Source organism: Uloborus diversus, chromosome 1 (assembly GCF_026930045.1).
Source record: "Uloborus diversus isolate 005 chromosome 1, Udiv.v.3.1, whole genome shotgun sequence".
NCBI classification, from domain to species: domain Eukaryota; kingdom Metazoa; phylum Arthropoda; class Arachnida; order Araneae; family Uloboridae; genus Uloborus; species Uloborus diversus.
In genome coordinates this window covers 78,949,643-78,963,980 of record NC_072731.1, presented here as the reverse complement: position 1 = coordinate 78,963,980, position 14,338 = coordinate 78,949,643, and the positions used below count along the sequence as shown (strand labels likewise).

The window sequence follows — 14,338 nt, the reverse complement described above, 5'->3', positions numbered from 1 at the left end:
GGTAAATACCCGGGTAAATACCCAAAAAATATTTACCTACCCGCTGGGTATTTACCCGATTCACATCACTACTGGGGTGGTTTAAAAATTTGACTGGAAAAATAAGTTGGGAAATAGGGTCAATTTGTTTTGTACAGCTGTGATATTAGGTATAAAATCGAGGTTACTATCAGTAAGTAAAATTCTGGCATTTTCTTCTTGAGCAAATGATAATTTTAATCCCAAGCATTTTAGATGACATGTATAAGCTAGCAAATAACAACCAGTAACTGCCTGTTTAAATCTGTATGTCACTTCTTTTTCTTAAATGCCCTTAATATTCTCGTTCTTTAGATTAATACAAATGTTACAAGCATCTGCAGTTAAACAGTCCTCTTTCTGATCAAACTAAATCAAGGGCAATGAGTTTCATTTTTTCATAATGATGAAATAGAATTACATTTTTTAGTTTACTTAAACAAATAACATTTTGTAATTACTTGAATTAATAAAGATGCTTTTTAGTTTTTGCCAGTTTCTGCCGGTTTTTACCGGTTATAACCAGTTTCTGCCACCGGCAGGGCAGAAACCAGTTTCTGCCGGCAGAAAGTCAACCCTGCCGAGGGGACATGATTCAGTTGTTTAAATTTATTAAAATGAAAGATGTTACAGGGCTGAAGTTTAGCACTGAAAACAGGACAAGGGGTCATTGTTTTAAGCTATTTAAATCTCAGGCTAACATGGATGTTAGGAAAAATTAATATTTTAGCAGGGTAGTGGAACCTTGGAACAGTTTACCAGAAGAGGTGGTAATGAGCAAGGGAGTAGATAGTTTTAAGAGGGCCATTGATCTTCACTGGGGATTGTAAATTGACTTGGACCAGTCTAGCTGGGCCCAGAGCCTGTTGCTGGTCGACACTTTTGTATTTGTATGAATGTTATTAAGTTATTAAGAAGCGTTTTTCATTCGCATTTTTTTTTCTCTGAAATCTCACTGCAAAACAAAATCAAGAAAAATTCTTAAGTCTGGAAATATAGAGTACAAAATACATATACATTGTACACTTAACTCAGTTAATGTTTAGTTATTAAAAAAAAAACTTTCAGTTTAACAGAGATATTGATGTAAAATACCCAGGTATTTATTTTTAGGGGTATATACCCGGGTAAATACCCAAAATGGGTAAATACCCGGGTATTTATTTCAAAAATGTATATTCAACTAAAATACTTTTCTGTATGTATTCCATTATGTATATATACAATCAACCATATACAAAACAATAAATTTTTGCCCAAAAATTGTATTTTGATCACATATTTAAAGAATTATTGTGTGAAACAGCTTAGCAATCTAATATGATATTCACATGAAATGTGTTGGATATGCCTAATCAATGTTGATAGCCAAATTTCAGATATAAAAAGCCATTCTGCAAAAAGTAAAAAGCTTAACTGGTTACAAAAAAAAGCAAACATCATTTTTTAAGGTCCTAGTCTTTTATAACCCAATAATATGTCCCTGCATGACATCAAAATGTAACGAAATGTCACTCAATTTATTATTACTATTTATTTACCTATATCTTATGCAGAAACTTCCTCCAAACTTAGTTCAATTGTTCAGGTGTATTCTGTATCACACACACACACACATATCTATCTATCTATCTATCTATCTATCTATCTATCGGTCTGTCTGTTGTCTGTCTGTCTGTCTGTCTGTCTGTCTGATATATATATATACACACATAATATACATAAACATTTAAAATTCATTTAAAATTTTTAATCTTTTATTTTAGGGTTTATGTTTAAAAAAGAAAATAGTCACCTGTTTTTAATACTACCTAAAAATTTTTGCAAAATGCGCAATTACAGGGGATTTACCCTGCGTTCGGATAAATGCCCAAAAAAATATTTACCTTCCCACCCTACAGGGGAGCAAATGCAAATGAGCAAGGCAACAGAAAAGAAAAATTTGCTTTTTTTTTGCTTATTAATGTGAAAACTGTTTCTATATTTTCCATGTTATCACTTAAATATCAATAAAATAAATAACACCATAGTGTCTTAATAACTTCTCAGTTTATTCTTCCAAACATCCCTCATGCTTCCCTTTTTTTTTCATTTTGGATATGACTAACCTAGATTGTGATTTTAAAATCCTGAAGTTCATAATGAATTGCTTATACTTCTCCATTTATGACATTGAAAAGAAAGCTTCTTTGGTTCACGAAATGTTTCTTTCATGATTTCATCAAGTCTTTCAATAAAAAATATTATAAACTGTGTAATACATAAGTATGATATCAGTTTTACCAATTATTTCATATTTAGATTTTAAAAAAAAATTCTCATTCACTTTTTTTGCATTTTTTATAAAATACCCAGTTTTTGGGTATTTACCCAGGCCTTAGGTAAATACCCGGGTAAATACCCAAAAAATATTTACCTACCCACTGGGTATTTACCCGATCCACATCACTAAACAGAGAGCACATTTAGAAGATTGTTTTAATTGCTAATAAGCAAATATTTTTGCATGTGCAGAAACTAAAACCTGTACCAAAAATATAGATACAAGCATAAAACACAATTCACAGTAAAAATACAAATGGGGGAATTTTTATTACATATGCGTATCATAATAAACGGTATGTGAAACACAAAATTAAGTAATTTATTTTTGAAAAACACCATGTGTTGAATGTATTGAATAAAACTAGAAAAAAGGATGTCCCATAATTATTATAGACACTTTTTAATTTATAAATTGTATTTAAGGTTGAGAAACACAATAACAAATCTTAATATTAAATGGTGCTTCTATTACCTCAAGTTACTTCAAACTCATGGTTTTCCATCCCATCGAGTTTTGCATTGCCTATGGGGAGAGTTGACACTGGTTTGTGCTAGAGACGTACCGAGTAGCACTGTGGCCGAGTAACCGAGTACCGAGTACTCGGCCGAGTTACCAAGTACCAATTATGTTTTAAGAAGAACCACCGACACACATGTGATGAATTTTGAACTTATTGGAATAGTAGTATAGACCTCCTTGTACATATAATAGTTTTTAAAAATAAATTCCTGCTGAAATTCAATTACGCATTATGTAAACAATTTTGTTTGTGTCAAAAATTTTACAAAAAAATTACCTTTAAAATTAAAAATAAATAAAAGGTATGATTAATCAAGTTGGAATTAAAACAAATTACAGTAAAATCCCTCTAATGCGGACACTAAAGGGATAATTTTTTTTTTGTTCGCAATAGAGAGGTGTTCGCAGGATAGGGGTTTAATAATGTTATTTGCATTGGAACTGGGGAATTAAAAATTGTCAGCATAAGAGGGGTGTCCGTTAGGAGGGGTTTCACTGTATATACCAATCAATTATAGTTTTAGTCCACCAAACATAAATAATTTTTTAAATACAACAAATGTGCAGGAACACTGCAGACACGTGTTTTAGCCCCGTTCCCCCCCCCCCCCCCCCCCCCCGTTACAAAGAACGTCTTTTTCAGTGCATAACATGTGAGCTGAAGAATGTAAAGACATTCAAAAAAAAATCCGACTTTTGTCAGATGCCTTTAAATCTACAAGCTCCCATTTTGTGCATTGAAAAAGGAATTCCTTGTAACGCCAAAAGACGTGTCTGCAGTGTTAATGCACTGTACTTTCAACGTTGTTTTATTTTCTTTTATTTTTTAAGCAAAGGTATTTTTATATTTTTCATAACTAATTTTTGTTTGTAGCGAAAATCCATTTTTAATATAAAAATTCCATATTTTCTATACTTACCTTTTTTGCATAATTTTTAATAAATAAGTTTTATTAACTTTGGGGACATTAAAATAAAGAGTTATTCCATTGAAGCATTACAAACTTCATTATTCTCAAAATTTAAATTTGACTTATAAATTTAAATTGTAAATGATTGCAGAATATAATGCTTGCTCTTTTTTTTTTATTTATTTTTTTAAAATAAATTTTAGTACTGCCTTGGACAATATTCAATTTTTTGCAACTACTCGGTATTGGCCGAGTATCTGATCAGAATTTGGCCGAGTACCGAGTACTCGGCTAATTGGCCGAGTACCGAGTAGTTACCGAGTACTCGGTACGTCTTAGTTTGTACCATGCTGGCTCTATTGCTCATTTAAGCCCTGTGTAGAAAAATATTAGCTAGATGTTGCCACATGTTTTTCATTGGATTTAAGTTTAGACTAAGCAATGGTCAGTCCATGACATTCATATTATTCATGTTAAACTACAGTTTGTTCCTCCAAGCGAATCCTGAATTAGAGAAAAATGTCCTCTAATATTTGTTAATTTTAAAGGAGAAAGCTCCTTTTTTTTTTGCTACAAATGATCAAAAATGTTAGTAGATTATATCCACCACTAGGTTTCTAAAAAATGGTAACAAATGGCTGTCAATAATATTTATCAATGAGGAAAAGGAGAACTTGGATGGAACCAATAAGTATAAATTTTACTAAGAAGCAAACTAAGTTTTTCTAGTGTACAGCAAGATGGAGGATCAGTAATAAGTTGGGTTGCTTTTAGGTTCAATGGATTTTGGCAATTTGTAGCAAAAAAAAAAAAGCTCTCACGACCACTCTGTGTATTTCAGCAAGACAATGCACCTACTCATGCTCTTAACCCAGCAAATATATATTTCAACAAGAAAAATATCTACAGTAGACCATTATAACGCACACCTTAGGACCAAAGTTTTTGCGTTATATAGGTTTTGGCGTTATATAGGTCATTTCACACATTTTTAAACTAATATTCAAAATATATCTATACATTAGCACTTCAGAATCAGTTTTATCTGTAGTGAGCATTAAAGCACTAATTATACAATGAGTCATTCAAAAATAAATATGTTTCTTTATTACAAGAAAGTGAAATATCCTGCACTTCTGCTAGCTTCATGGTTTGCAAAACAGCTGTATTTTCAAGAACCATCTGGTATTTTCATTTTACAGTGAATTCTAAATTTCATTTAAAAGCTTTGAATTAAGATGAAAAACTGATTCAAAATTTAATTTTCCAAACAATTTTTATGTTTGCAAGTCAAAACAGAGGGATTCTTTAAACTTCAAAACTTATTGTTTACTTCTGAAAAGTTTTGCGGTTTATAGAGAATTGCATTATACAGGTCGGCGTTATAAAGGTATTCTACTGTATGGCATGAACAGGCAGGCTATCGCTTAGTCCATACTTAAATCTAATGGAAAACGTGTGGAAATATCTAGAAAAAAATTATATGAAAATGGGAGCCAAAATTTTTCAAACAAGGACCTTAAATGAGCGATAGAGCAAGCATGGTACAAATCATTATGAGCTCCCTCCACAGAAAATCCTAAACTTGATACTTCAAATATAAAATTGCATGTTTGATGTAATTAGGGGTAACAGAATCACAATTTTATATCAAGATTTGTAATTGTGTTTTACAACCTTAAATATAATTTACAAATTAAAAAGTGCCTATAATTATGGGACACCCTATTATCAATTGGCAATTTATAGCTTTTCTTCGGCATTTTTTAAAGTTTATAAGAAAAGAAGAAAAATTTGACAGTGAATTTTTTCTTAAAACTAATTAATTGGTAAATTTGCAGGGAAAAAGACTTTACTGACTAAATTCTGTAAATACTGACTTATACTAACCAAATTTTAAAATACTGAATTTTACTGACCAGTTTTATGCCCTGAGGATGAAAAAGGATTAAATCTTCCATCATGGAATGCAACTTTCTGCAAAGCACATGTTCCATGTTGGCATACTTCTTAAAACACATTGTTTTACTTATAGAATTGGAAAATTAAGAAAACTCAAGTCAAATTGTTGAGATCTCATTTAAAAGTTCTTAATTTTCAAAACAAATTTTTCAGACCCAAAAATGAAAATTTCCTTGCTTTACTTATTTACTAAAAATTGCTGTCCAATGCATTAGTAGTTCCTTTTTACAACAACTCTAGAAATGGAAAGTCTAAGAACAAATGATGAACAAGTTAAAAAAAAATAATTCACCAATCTACCGAATTTACTGTTCATTTCAGGATGAAATTGAAGGGAAATCTTGTGAGATAAGAATTTTTATTACTGCAATAATTAGGGAGGTGTAGGAGGGAATCAAAAGTCTTTATCTCGTAAGGTGCAATACCGATCCTGAAAGTAGTATGATTAATTGAAAAGTTTTTTACTCAAACATTAAATTTTTAAAAATGTTAAATTTATCATGAATGTTATAAAAATCTGGAAAAATACATTACAATGTGGGAGATTCACAGAAAAGTGGAGGTCTCCTGCCAAAATCGGGAGAATGAGCAACTATGTTCTTGCAATAATTGTGCTTTGCCGACATTGTTATTTTATGGTTGATTACTTGCATAAAGGTAGTTATTCATATGATTCTTTAAAGAGTATTTACTTTAGCAACAGAATTGATACTCAAAATTTCATCAGCAGAATATCTTTTTGTGTAATCAGGTTCCATCATAAGAGAAATGACTTCTGTTAGCTCACCACTTAATCCTAAATAATTAAAGAAAAAAATAAGTAATCTGATAAAAGCTATATTAATATTTAAACCAATAATTTGACCGAAAAAATGCATTAACAACTACTGGTTTCAGAAGTATGTTATCAAAGACATGTTCTGCATTTTCTACACTTCTCTTTTTAGATTTGTTTGTTTTAATTAAAACTTTACAGCAATCAAATTTAATTTCAATAGCAATTTAAAATAAATATACTATGCATTGGTAATCACAAAACTGTCTTTAGTTTTTTTTCATGAATATTCAGGTATTATGTATAGTCACAACTACTTAGCTTTGCCATCTTTGCAGAAGTTAAAATTTGTGTATTACAACAACCAGATTCGCATGGTGGAATTTAGGATCTCAGTGGAATTTGTAATTTACGAATAAATCCCAGTTAGAACAACAATATCAAAATTGTTAATTCAAATTCCAAATTCTGACATGCCTGAGAGAGTTAAAATGAGAAAACGGTAGGACGAACATATCTACAGGTAGCGTGGAGAAAAATGGTTAAAAAAAGGGGGGGTTGGGGAGTCATTTACATTTTGGTTCCTATCAAACTAAGATAGTCCTCATTTTTTCTTACAACTCCCCACAAAATAATAATTTTTGTCTCAGTAAAATACTGCCGTGCTAAGCACAGATGTGGTATCTGCACATTTTATCAAAATTGAGTTATTGTCACCAGGTGGTCGTTAGTAATTTAATTTACCTGAATGCCAAGTTTTTTGGTGATTTGTGAATGCGAAATACTAAAAAAAGCTTTAAGAAAAAAGTCGTAACTGCACAGTTTACGGAGTTTGCTAAGGCAATTTGAATGCAAGTGATAAATACTAAGCCTTTAAAGTGGTATCTGCGAAGTTACCACTTTTTTCCTTAGTAATTTGTAGATACGATTTTTATACCTTAGTAAATCAGCATATTTAATAATGTAGCAGTTTATTGTAACACAGAATATTAAAATTAGTTTATCGTTGAATAGTTGATACAGGTTGATAATAAAAACTAATACAACTTTGCATACGTTTATTTAAAATGCAAATTCTAAAAATGAAATGCATGTAAAATATTCATATCTAATTCTTTCATGCAAAAAAAAAAAAAACGCGTTTCATTCTACTGCCAGTAATATTTTTATTTAAGTATCGTCTGCTGTCAAAATTATCTTCATGCTCGGTAAAAATGAATCTAGAAAATAAAACATTATAAAAAAACACATTCTTTGAATATAAAAAATAGAAAATTGTTATGGATTACAGTTTTAACTGTCCAGAGCTTTGAAAATGGTATCTTTCAGAAGGTAGATTCTGTTAGATTTGCAGTAACAAAATAAAGCGAAACAGCTAAGTCTAAAGAAAGCAGATGTTTTCAGTATTATTTAATGATACATTGAGCACGTTTTACGAAGCTATTTTTGTAGTATCTGTGCAGATACCTCTAAAAATGCCTAGTAATTGTCACTTACGGTGAAAATAGCTTAGTATGTGAAAAGGTTTTGAAAAGAAAATTTGTTGTAAGTACATTTATTAATTTTAAATTAAGATTTTTACAAAAATACTCTATTACGGTTTTTAGATAAGTTATTTACGAAACAACTACCGCAAGTGGAGCATTAAATAAAGTCATAAATCAAAGAAACGAGTTGTAAAACTTTAATCATCAATTTCTCATTTTGAGCTCTACTGCAGATACCACATCTGTGCTTAACAGCGGCAGAATAGTCTTTAAAGTCCCTTTCCCTTCAGAGTAGTTGCTTTTTCAATTGCCAGTGGCAGCCTTGCATGTCTGAAATTATATTTTTAGTCATATTAAAATAAAAAAAAACCCTCTAGTTTTGTAATTTCGGCATGAAATTTTTGAATTGTGGAAGAATCTTTACAAAACTCTTTTTCACATAATTGGCAGCTGAAATGGGCAGTTTATGAATTGCAAGCAATCTTTTGGTTTCTTTGCTGGGTGTTGCACCATTGGTACAATTGGCTTTCACGTATCCATTTCTTTACAACCACTTCATGAGTACCAAACATAAAAAAGGCAAACTACAATGCAAAAGAAAAAGTAACACAAAAGGAAAAACGCTTTGTATGGGAGACGACAATATTACAATTGTAATGAGGAAAAAATAAGTTCCATGATCTGCGTTATAGATAGCGTAAAGAAAGCAGGAAGTGACAGCGTAAAGAGCATTCACTCAAGTGCTTTAAAAAAAGAATAAGCAAGTGATCAATAAAAGTTACTCCACTTCAATTGGTATTCAGCTGGTATTGCTGTGAATGGCGACCAGCATGGGCGCTCATGTGCAAAAATTTTAGGGGGGGTGGTGGCAGATATTTTCCCCATGATTTAGCAGGATATTTTCCCCATGGAAAACGATTTCAGAACAGATTACAGTTATTTCAATTAACATTTTTAATAACTTATTCATAAATGGCTGGAGAATAAATGTTTTTACATTTTTGCAAAGAAAAAAGTACTAAAAACAAACAAAGTACTTTTTTTACAAGTAAAAACAAAATATTAAAAGTTGTTCATTAGAATTGTGAAATTTAATTTTTCTATAGTAAAGTTCACCTCTACAGTAATCTGCAGAAACCATAATAAATCCTTAACAGTGGAGGCTCTGCAGTAAATAATCTCTTTCAGTAACCATTACACTCCTTATTACATAATTTTTAGAAAACAAGACATATTAGATGTTACATTTATCAAATGACTTTTATTTTAAAAAACAGCGATAGAGTGAAGCCTCAAAACTGTAAAGTGTAAAGTGGTGATGGAAGACTCAATTTATATAATCATAAAACAATTTTCTCCAATTTATGTTTACATAGCTTTTTTCAAGAAAATTACATCTTAGAATCATCAACTAACAAAACACTGTTATTAAAATTTAAAACATGACATTTCCCTTCTTATACAAAAGGTCAGCTCATTAGCCAAAAGATTAAGTTTAACTTTTGCGCAGTAAGTATATTTGAAGAATTATTGTCATAAAGAGCAATCAATTATATTTACTCTTCCTCAAAGAAGTGTGGCGGAGAAATTCGTAAGTTTCAGGTGATTCCCGCGAGATGGCGCCTCAGCACAGGCAGCACACAGAAACCTCCGATCAGAGAGAACCCCTTACACCCATTTTGAGATAGCAGTTGGAAGTCCAGACGAAAAGGTGACGTATGCGCTCTGAGCTCCGGCAAGAGAAATGATGTCGTCCCACAGTAAGTCCGCTGCACTCCCTCTCCCATATAGCTGTATTAGTCTTGCAAAATGTAATAAACTAACTTTCTGCTTTAATTAGTGTTCAGTGTTAATCTAAGCCTGTGATGGCTGGAAACACCATCATAAAAAAGACACAATACAATATCAGATGGTTCTCCATTATATTGGTGCCGCTGACAATGCCGTTCTAGGCCTAATGCAATCCGGCTGCATCTGTGAGGGTTTTATTTATTAAGTGTGTGGCTTATTTATATATTAAATACTCATGCTTTTAGTTGTTTTTATGTATTTATTAATTTTATAATGCATGTGTAAGGTAATCACAAAGAATTTTTGATAAAGTGCATTTTGTTGGTAACGAGACATCTGTTAATTTTTGTTTAATTTCTCAAAATTGAAAATGCCAATTATTTTCTTTTTGTTTAATTTCACTGAGTTTTTATTAAGAATTGTGTGTCACAAGGCATCATAATGTATCATAGAAGCAGACAAGCACAAAACATAATAGTTCGAAGCAACACAACCAATATGGCAGTAGGCTTAGTTCCAAAAATTTCCGGGTACAACACAGTTAGCGTAAATAAATTTTTGAAGAAGATAAACAAAGTGGGACAGCTAAGTGATCAGTCAGGTGAAGAAAAACTATCCGTTCTAAAACGGACCGGGAGATAATGATTTCGACACAGTAGCGAATTTGCTTACAGAACGGTTTGAAGGAAAGTTTCAATTACCGGCACATTACATGAATTGGCAACATGCTCTCAAAAACCAACAGAAAGTGCATTTGATTTTGACCAAAGAGTTAGGAAAGAAAAACTTTGTAACCACCCTGGATTTCTGAATTCCCTCCATTAACAGTTTTGGCTGAAATATTATATTTGATCTCTTGCAAGTCTTTTTTCTCTAAATTTTCAAAAATACTGGGTCCGAGTAAAGAAATTGAGGCACCCGTGTCCTGAAGAAAACTGAATTTTACATCATTAATCTCAACGTCATTCATCAGCAAACTGTAACTAGGGTGTGGGATTGAGGTGGGAGAAGGGTCAACCCTATAACTATTGCAATTATTTAAGGCCTTCTCCAGGGGCGGACTGGCCCTAAACTTTTAATGTGGAGAAAAATTCATGCCGGCCCCATCCAAAAAAGTTTGGATGTAGTTTTTCAAACCTAAAAAGTTTCTAGTGTGTTTTTTCAACAAAAAAAAAAGGTTCCTCCAGACCCCCCGCCTCTCTCTCCACGATGAAATACCAAGATTTTTTTTTTTCAGAAATCCTAATTTAACTTTTCATTTTAAGCAAACTAGTGGGCAGATTGATTTAAATGAAGCGTATAGCAAACGCTCATAATATGCAGATGATATTTCAAGGAACTTTCTCAAAAATATTTGCAAGCTTAAATTGCTCTACGCAATAAAAAACCACTGTGAAAACTGTGTGACTTCTTTGAAAATCCGCATTTAAGAGTATTTCGTTTATGTAAAAGTGAATAAAAATCTTATTTAAAACAAAACGTAATACATTTGAGGCAGTGAGAAGTAAAGGGATGTAAGTAGACATCTTCAAGTTTTGAGTAAAACTCGTATAAAGATCACATCCTAGGTAGGCTTTCATTGAATTTTTTTCTAAATCATGCTATACAGCGGCATCTACCAGGGCTACAAATACTATCTCTTGCCATAAGACCAGAGAAGGGGTCCACCTACCATTTGTACTGGTTATCTCCAAATTTTTAATTTTGCCTCTTGCATCCCTTTGCTTCTCACTACCTCATATGGCCATGAGCGGTACTATTTACCCTTTAGAAAAAACTCTTTAAAGTATTTTCTTTAAATTGTATTGTACGTATTCAAACTAATGAAAATTTTCATGTAAACCAAACGTAATATATCCGTTCAGAATGAATACAGATCATGAGACAGTGAGAACTGATCGAAAATATCGGATAAGCCCGAATAACTCTAAAAAAAAAAAAAAAAGAATTTCGCTCGAAAAAGTCGCCATTTGTCTCAGTGAGAAAACTGATTTTCAAAGGTATCTCTCAAAATGTTATCTAGTGAATGAAATTTATTTGTCAGGTTCTAGAACTAAAGTGAAAATCATGGGATATACACTTGGGATGGGGGGATTGCGGTCTCCTCCCCGGGCCCTTGATTTTAACGTAGATTTAGAGTGCCAATAATTTTAATACGGTAGTTTATATGCATATAAAGATGGTTATGATCAAATTCCCTCCCCTCTCCACAGAAGGCAAGTTCTGGCCGCGCTTGTACTTTATGGTATATGTGTGGCCTATGCTACATATTAACTTACCTTTAATAATAATATTCCATTGACTCTCAACGCTTTCAAGTAAGAACAATTTATTTATCAGCTTCCAAGATTTAAAGTGAAAACGGAGAAATGTATTGGGAAAAGCAATAAGATGTGCGTATTCTTTTTCGTAAGTAAATATGTTCAACTAGAGTTTAACCTTACACTTTATTAATCGGTTTTAAGAATTCATTAAGATTGTTTATATGAAACATAAAACACCAACTTAATATAGGAAATTATGATTGGTTACTGTAGCATAAACCCTTCCTTACTTTCTCTCTCTCTCTCTCTGCTTTTTTTTAAAATTAATTTGTTTATTTAACAGCAAAACTGAAATTTACTTCAAGAATGTTACTACGTCATAAAATTTAAAGCTAAATGTAAAAAAAATTCATGAATTAAATAGATGTATCTAAAAATGTAAGACATTTTCTCTTTAAAAATCAAAACAAATCACATAAAAGTTTATGGATAACTTTCAATACGAATTACAAATTCTATAGCATAATTGCTGATTGTCAACTGAAATTTTAAGTTGATATTCATTTTAAAATTAACAAAAGTCCTCAAGAGAACATTATGAAAAGGATGTTTTGCTTTTTATTTCTAATCAAGTGAAATATCCAGTATATTTTAAATCAGTGGTTTCCAACCTTAAGCGATTACCCCCAAAAGGTTGATTTGGTTCCTCCAGGGGGCAATGAGCATTCAAAACAAAAATTTAAATGATATATAATAATAATAATAAACATAAGTAATAAACATAAATCATTAATTTTCTCAATTTTTAAATTCCAATGATCCGTGTTTATTAATAATAATAAACATAAATTATAAGAATTTAAAAATTGAAACAAAACAGCTGAAAGTAAAACGTATGCAAAATCGATGGTCCAGAGTTTAGACAAAAAATCATGAGTTTAAAAAAGAAATGAATTAAATTCAGGAGGGCCATGCACATCCTCATATCTTGGACAAGCATACGAATTGTATTCAGGGCTGGTTCTGGATACCGGAACAAACCATTCTCTCTCTTCTTTTTTTTTTTCTTCAAGTTTAAACTGACAAAGTTTTTTATTCTTCCAAATCCTAAATTTTATACCAAAAAAAAAAAGGAAAAAAAGAAAAATGTTCTGCTGTCTTTGAAAAGTATATTAATATAATCTTAGTTTATTATCTCCCTTCAAAAATTAATTACTCTTGAAATAAAAACATAAAAAATGTGTGTAACAATAAGTGGATCAAATTGGTACAGTATTTAGGCTTTAAATTAAAATTAAGTACAGTAAAACCTGTAAAGTTGACCACCCTTGTAAGTTGACCACCTGTCTATGTTTACCTCTTTTGTCAGGAACGGAATTAGTCCTATCTTATATAATGAAGGAAAACCTCTGTAACTTCACCTACCTCATCTTGACCACTAATGTACGCCAAATTTGGTTTGGAGTATTGTAAAAAACCCTTTGTAAGTTTACCACTTGGTTTATTTTTTAAAATTTTCTTCAGTAAATTATTTTATTTTATAAGCAGCATAAAGCTTATGCTGCTCTTTATTCTCCAACCTTATTTTTCATTTGTTATTCTATTTAAGATAGTTTTTTGTACTTTGTTCAGCAAAAATACGTGTCAGTAGAAAAGTACAAAGTGTTTTCTTTCAGTTGCAATAGGTTGTGGCTATACTGAAATTGTGCTAAGGTCCGGATCTGTACATTTTGGGCCCTCTGCAACAAAATGGGTAGGGCATCTCCAGACTTAGATAAAATGAAAAGCTTTCTGCGAACACAAATCCTAACTGGAAAAATTTCTGCAAATAATTATTTTGCCTGACTCACCCTTAAATAAAAAATTAAATTTATATTCAGATATGAAAGAGACAAAAAAAGTGGTTTAAATCATTTATTTTTTTTTACAATAACAAATAGTTTGCTTATTTTTCACCAACTGAAGAAAACTGCCAAAACCATTTTTTTTTTACACATGTGCTTTAAAAGCTTTTGGAGAAAGGCTTTAACATAAATAAACTGGGATTTTCTTAAAAATTCCCTTTAAAAATTAGAATTTTTTTTTAAATCAACGTTAGCAGTTTGAAAAAATAATTTCTGCAGAGACAAAAATTTTCTGCGAACGCCGTTCGCGCGTTCGTCTATATTATGCAAGACTGGGCATCTCCCTAGTGGCCAGCAGTGTTTATTTGTAAAGTTAATAAGTCTTAATGCTAGTTTTTCTTTCTTTTTTTTTCTTCAATTTCTAGGGCCGTTAGCCCCCTT

General features: G+C 31.4%; 1 protein-coding gene across 1 annotated transcript in view; it reads right to left on the bottom strand.

The window, feature by feature from the left end:
- LOC129234668 (membrane-associated tyrosine- and threonine-specific cdc2-inhibitory kinase-like) overlaps positions 1-14,338 on the bottom strand; it is a 124,506-nt gene that overhangs the window by 40,271 nt on the left and 69,897 nt on the right. The window contains 1 exon segment of the mRNA XM_054868710.1: positions 6,429-6,532. Coding sequence (XP_054724685.1) covers positions 6,429-6,532 — 104 coding nt within the window.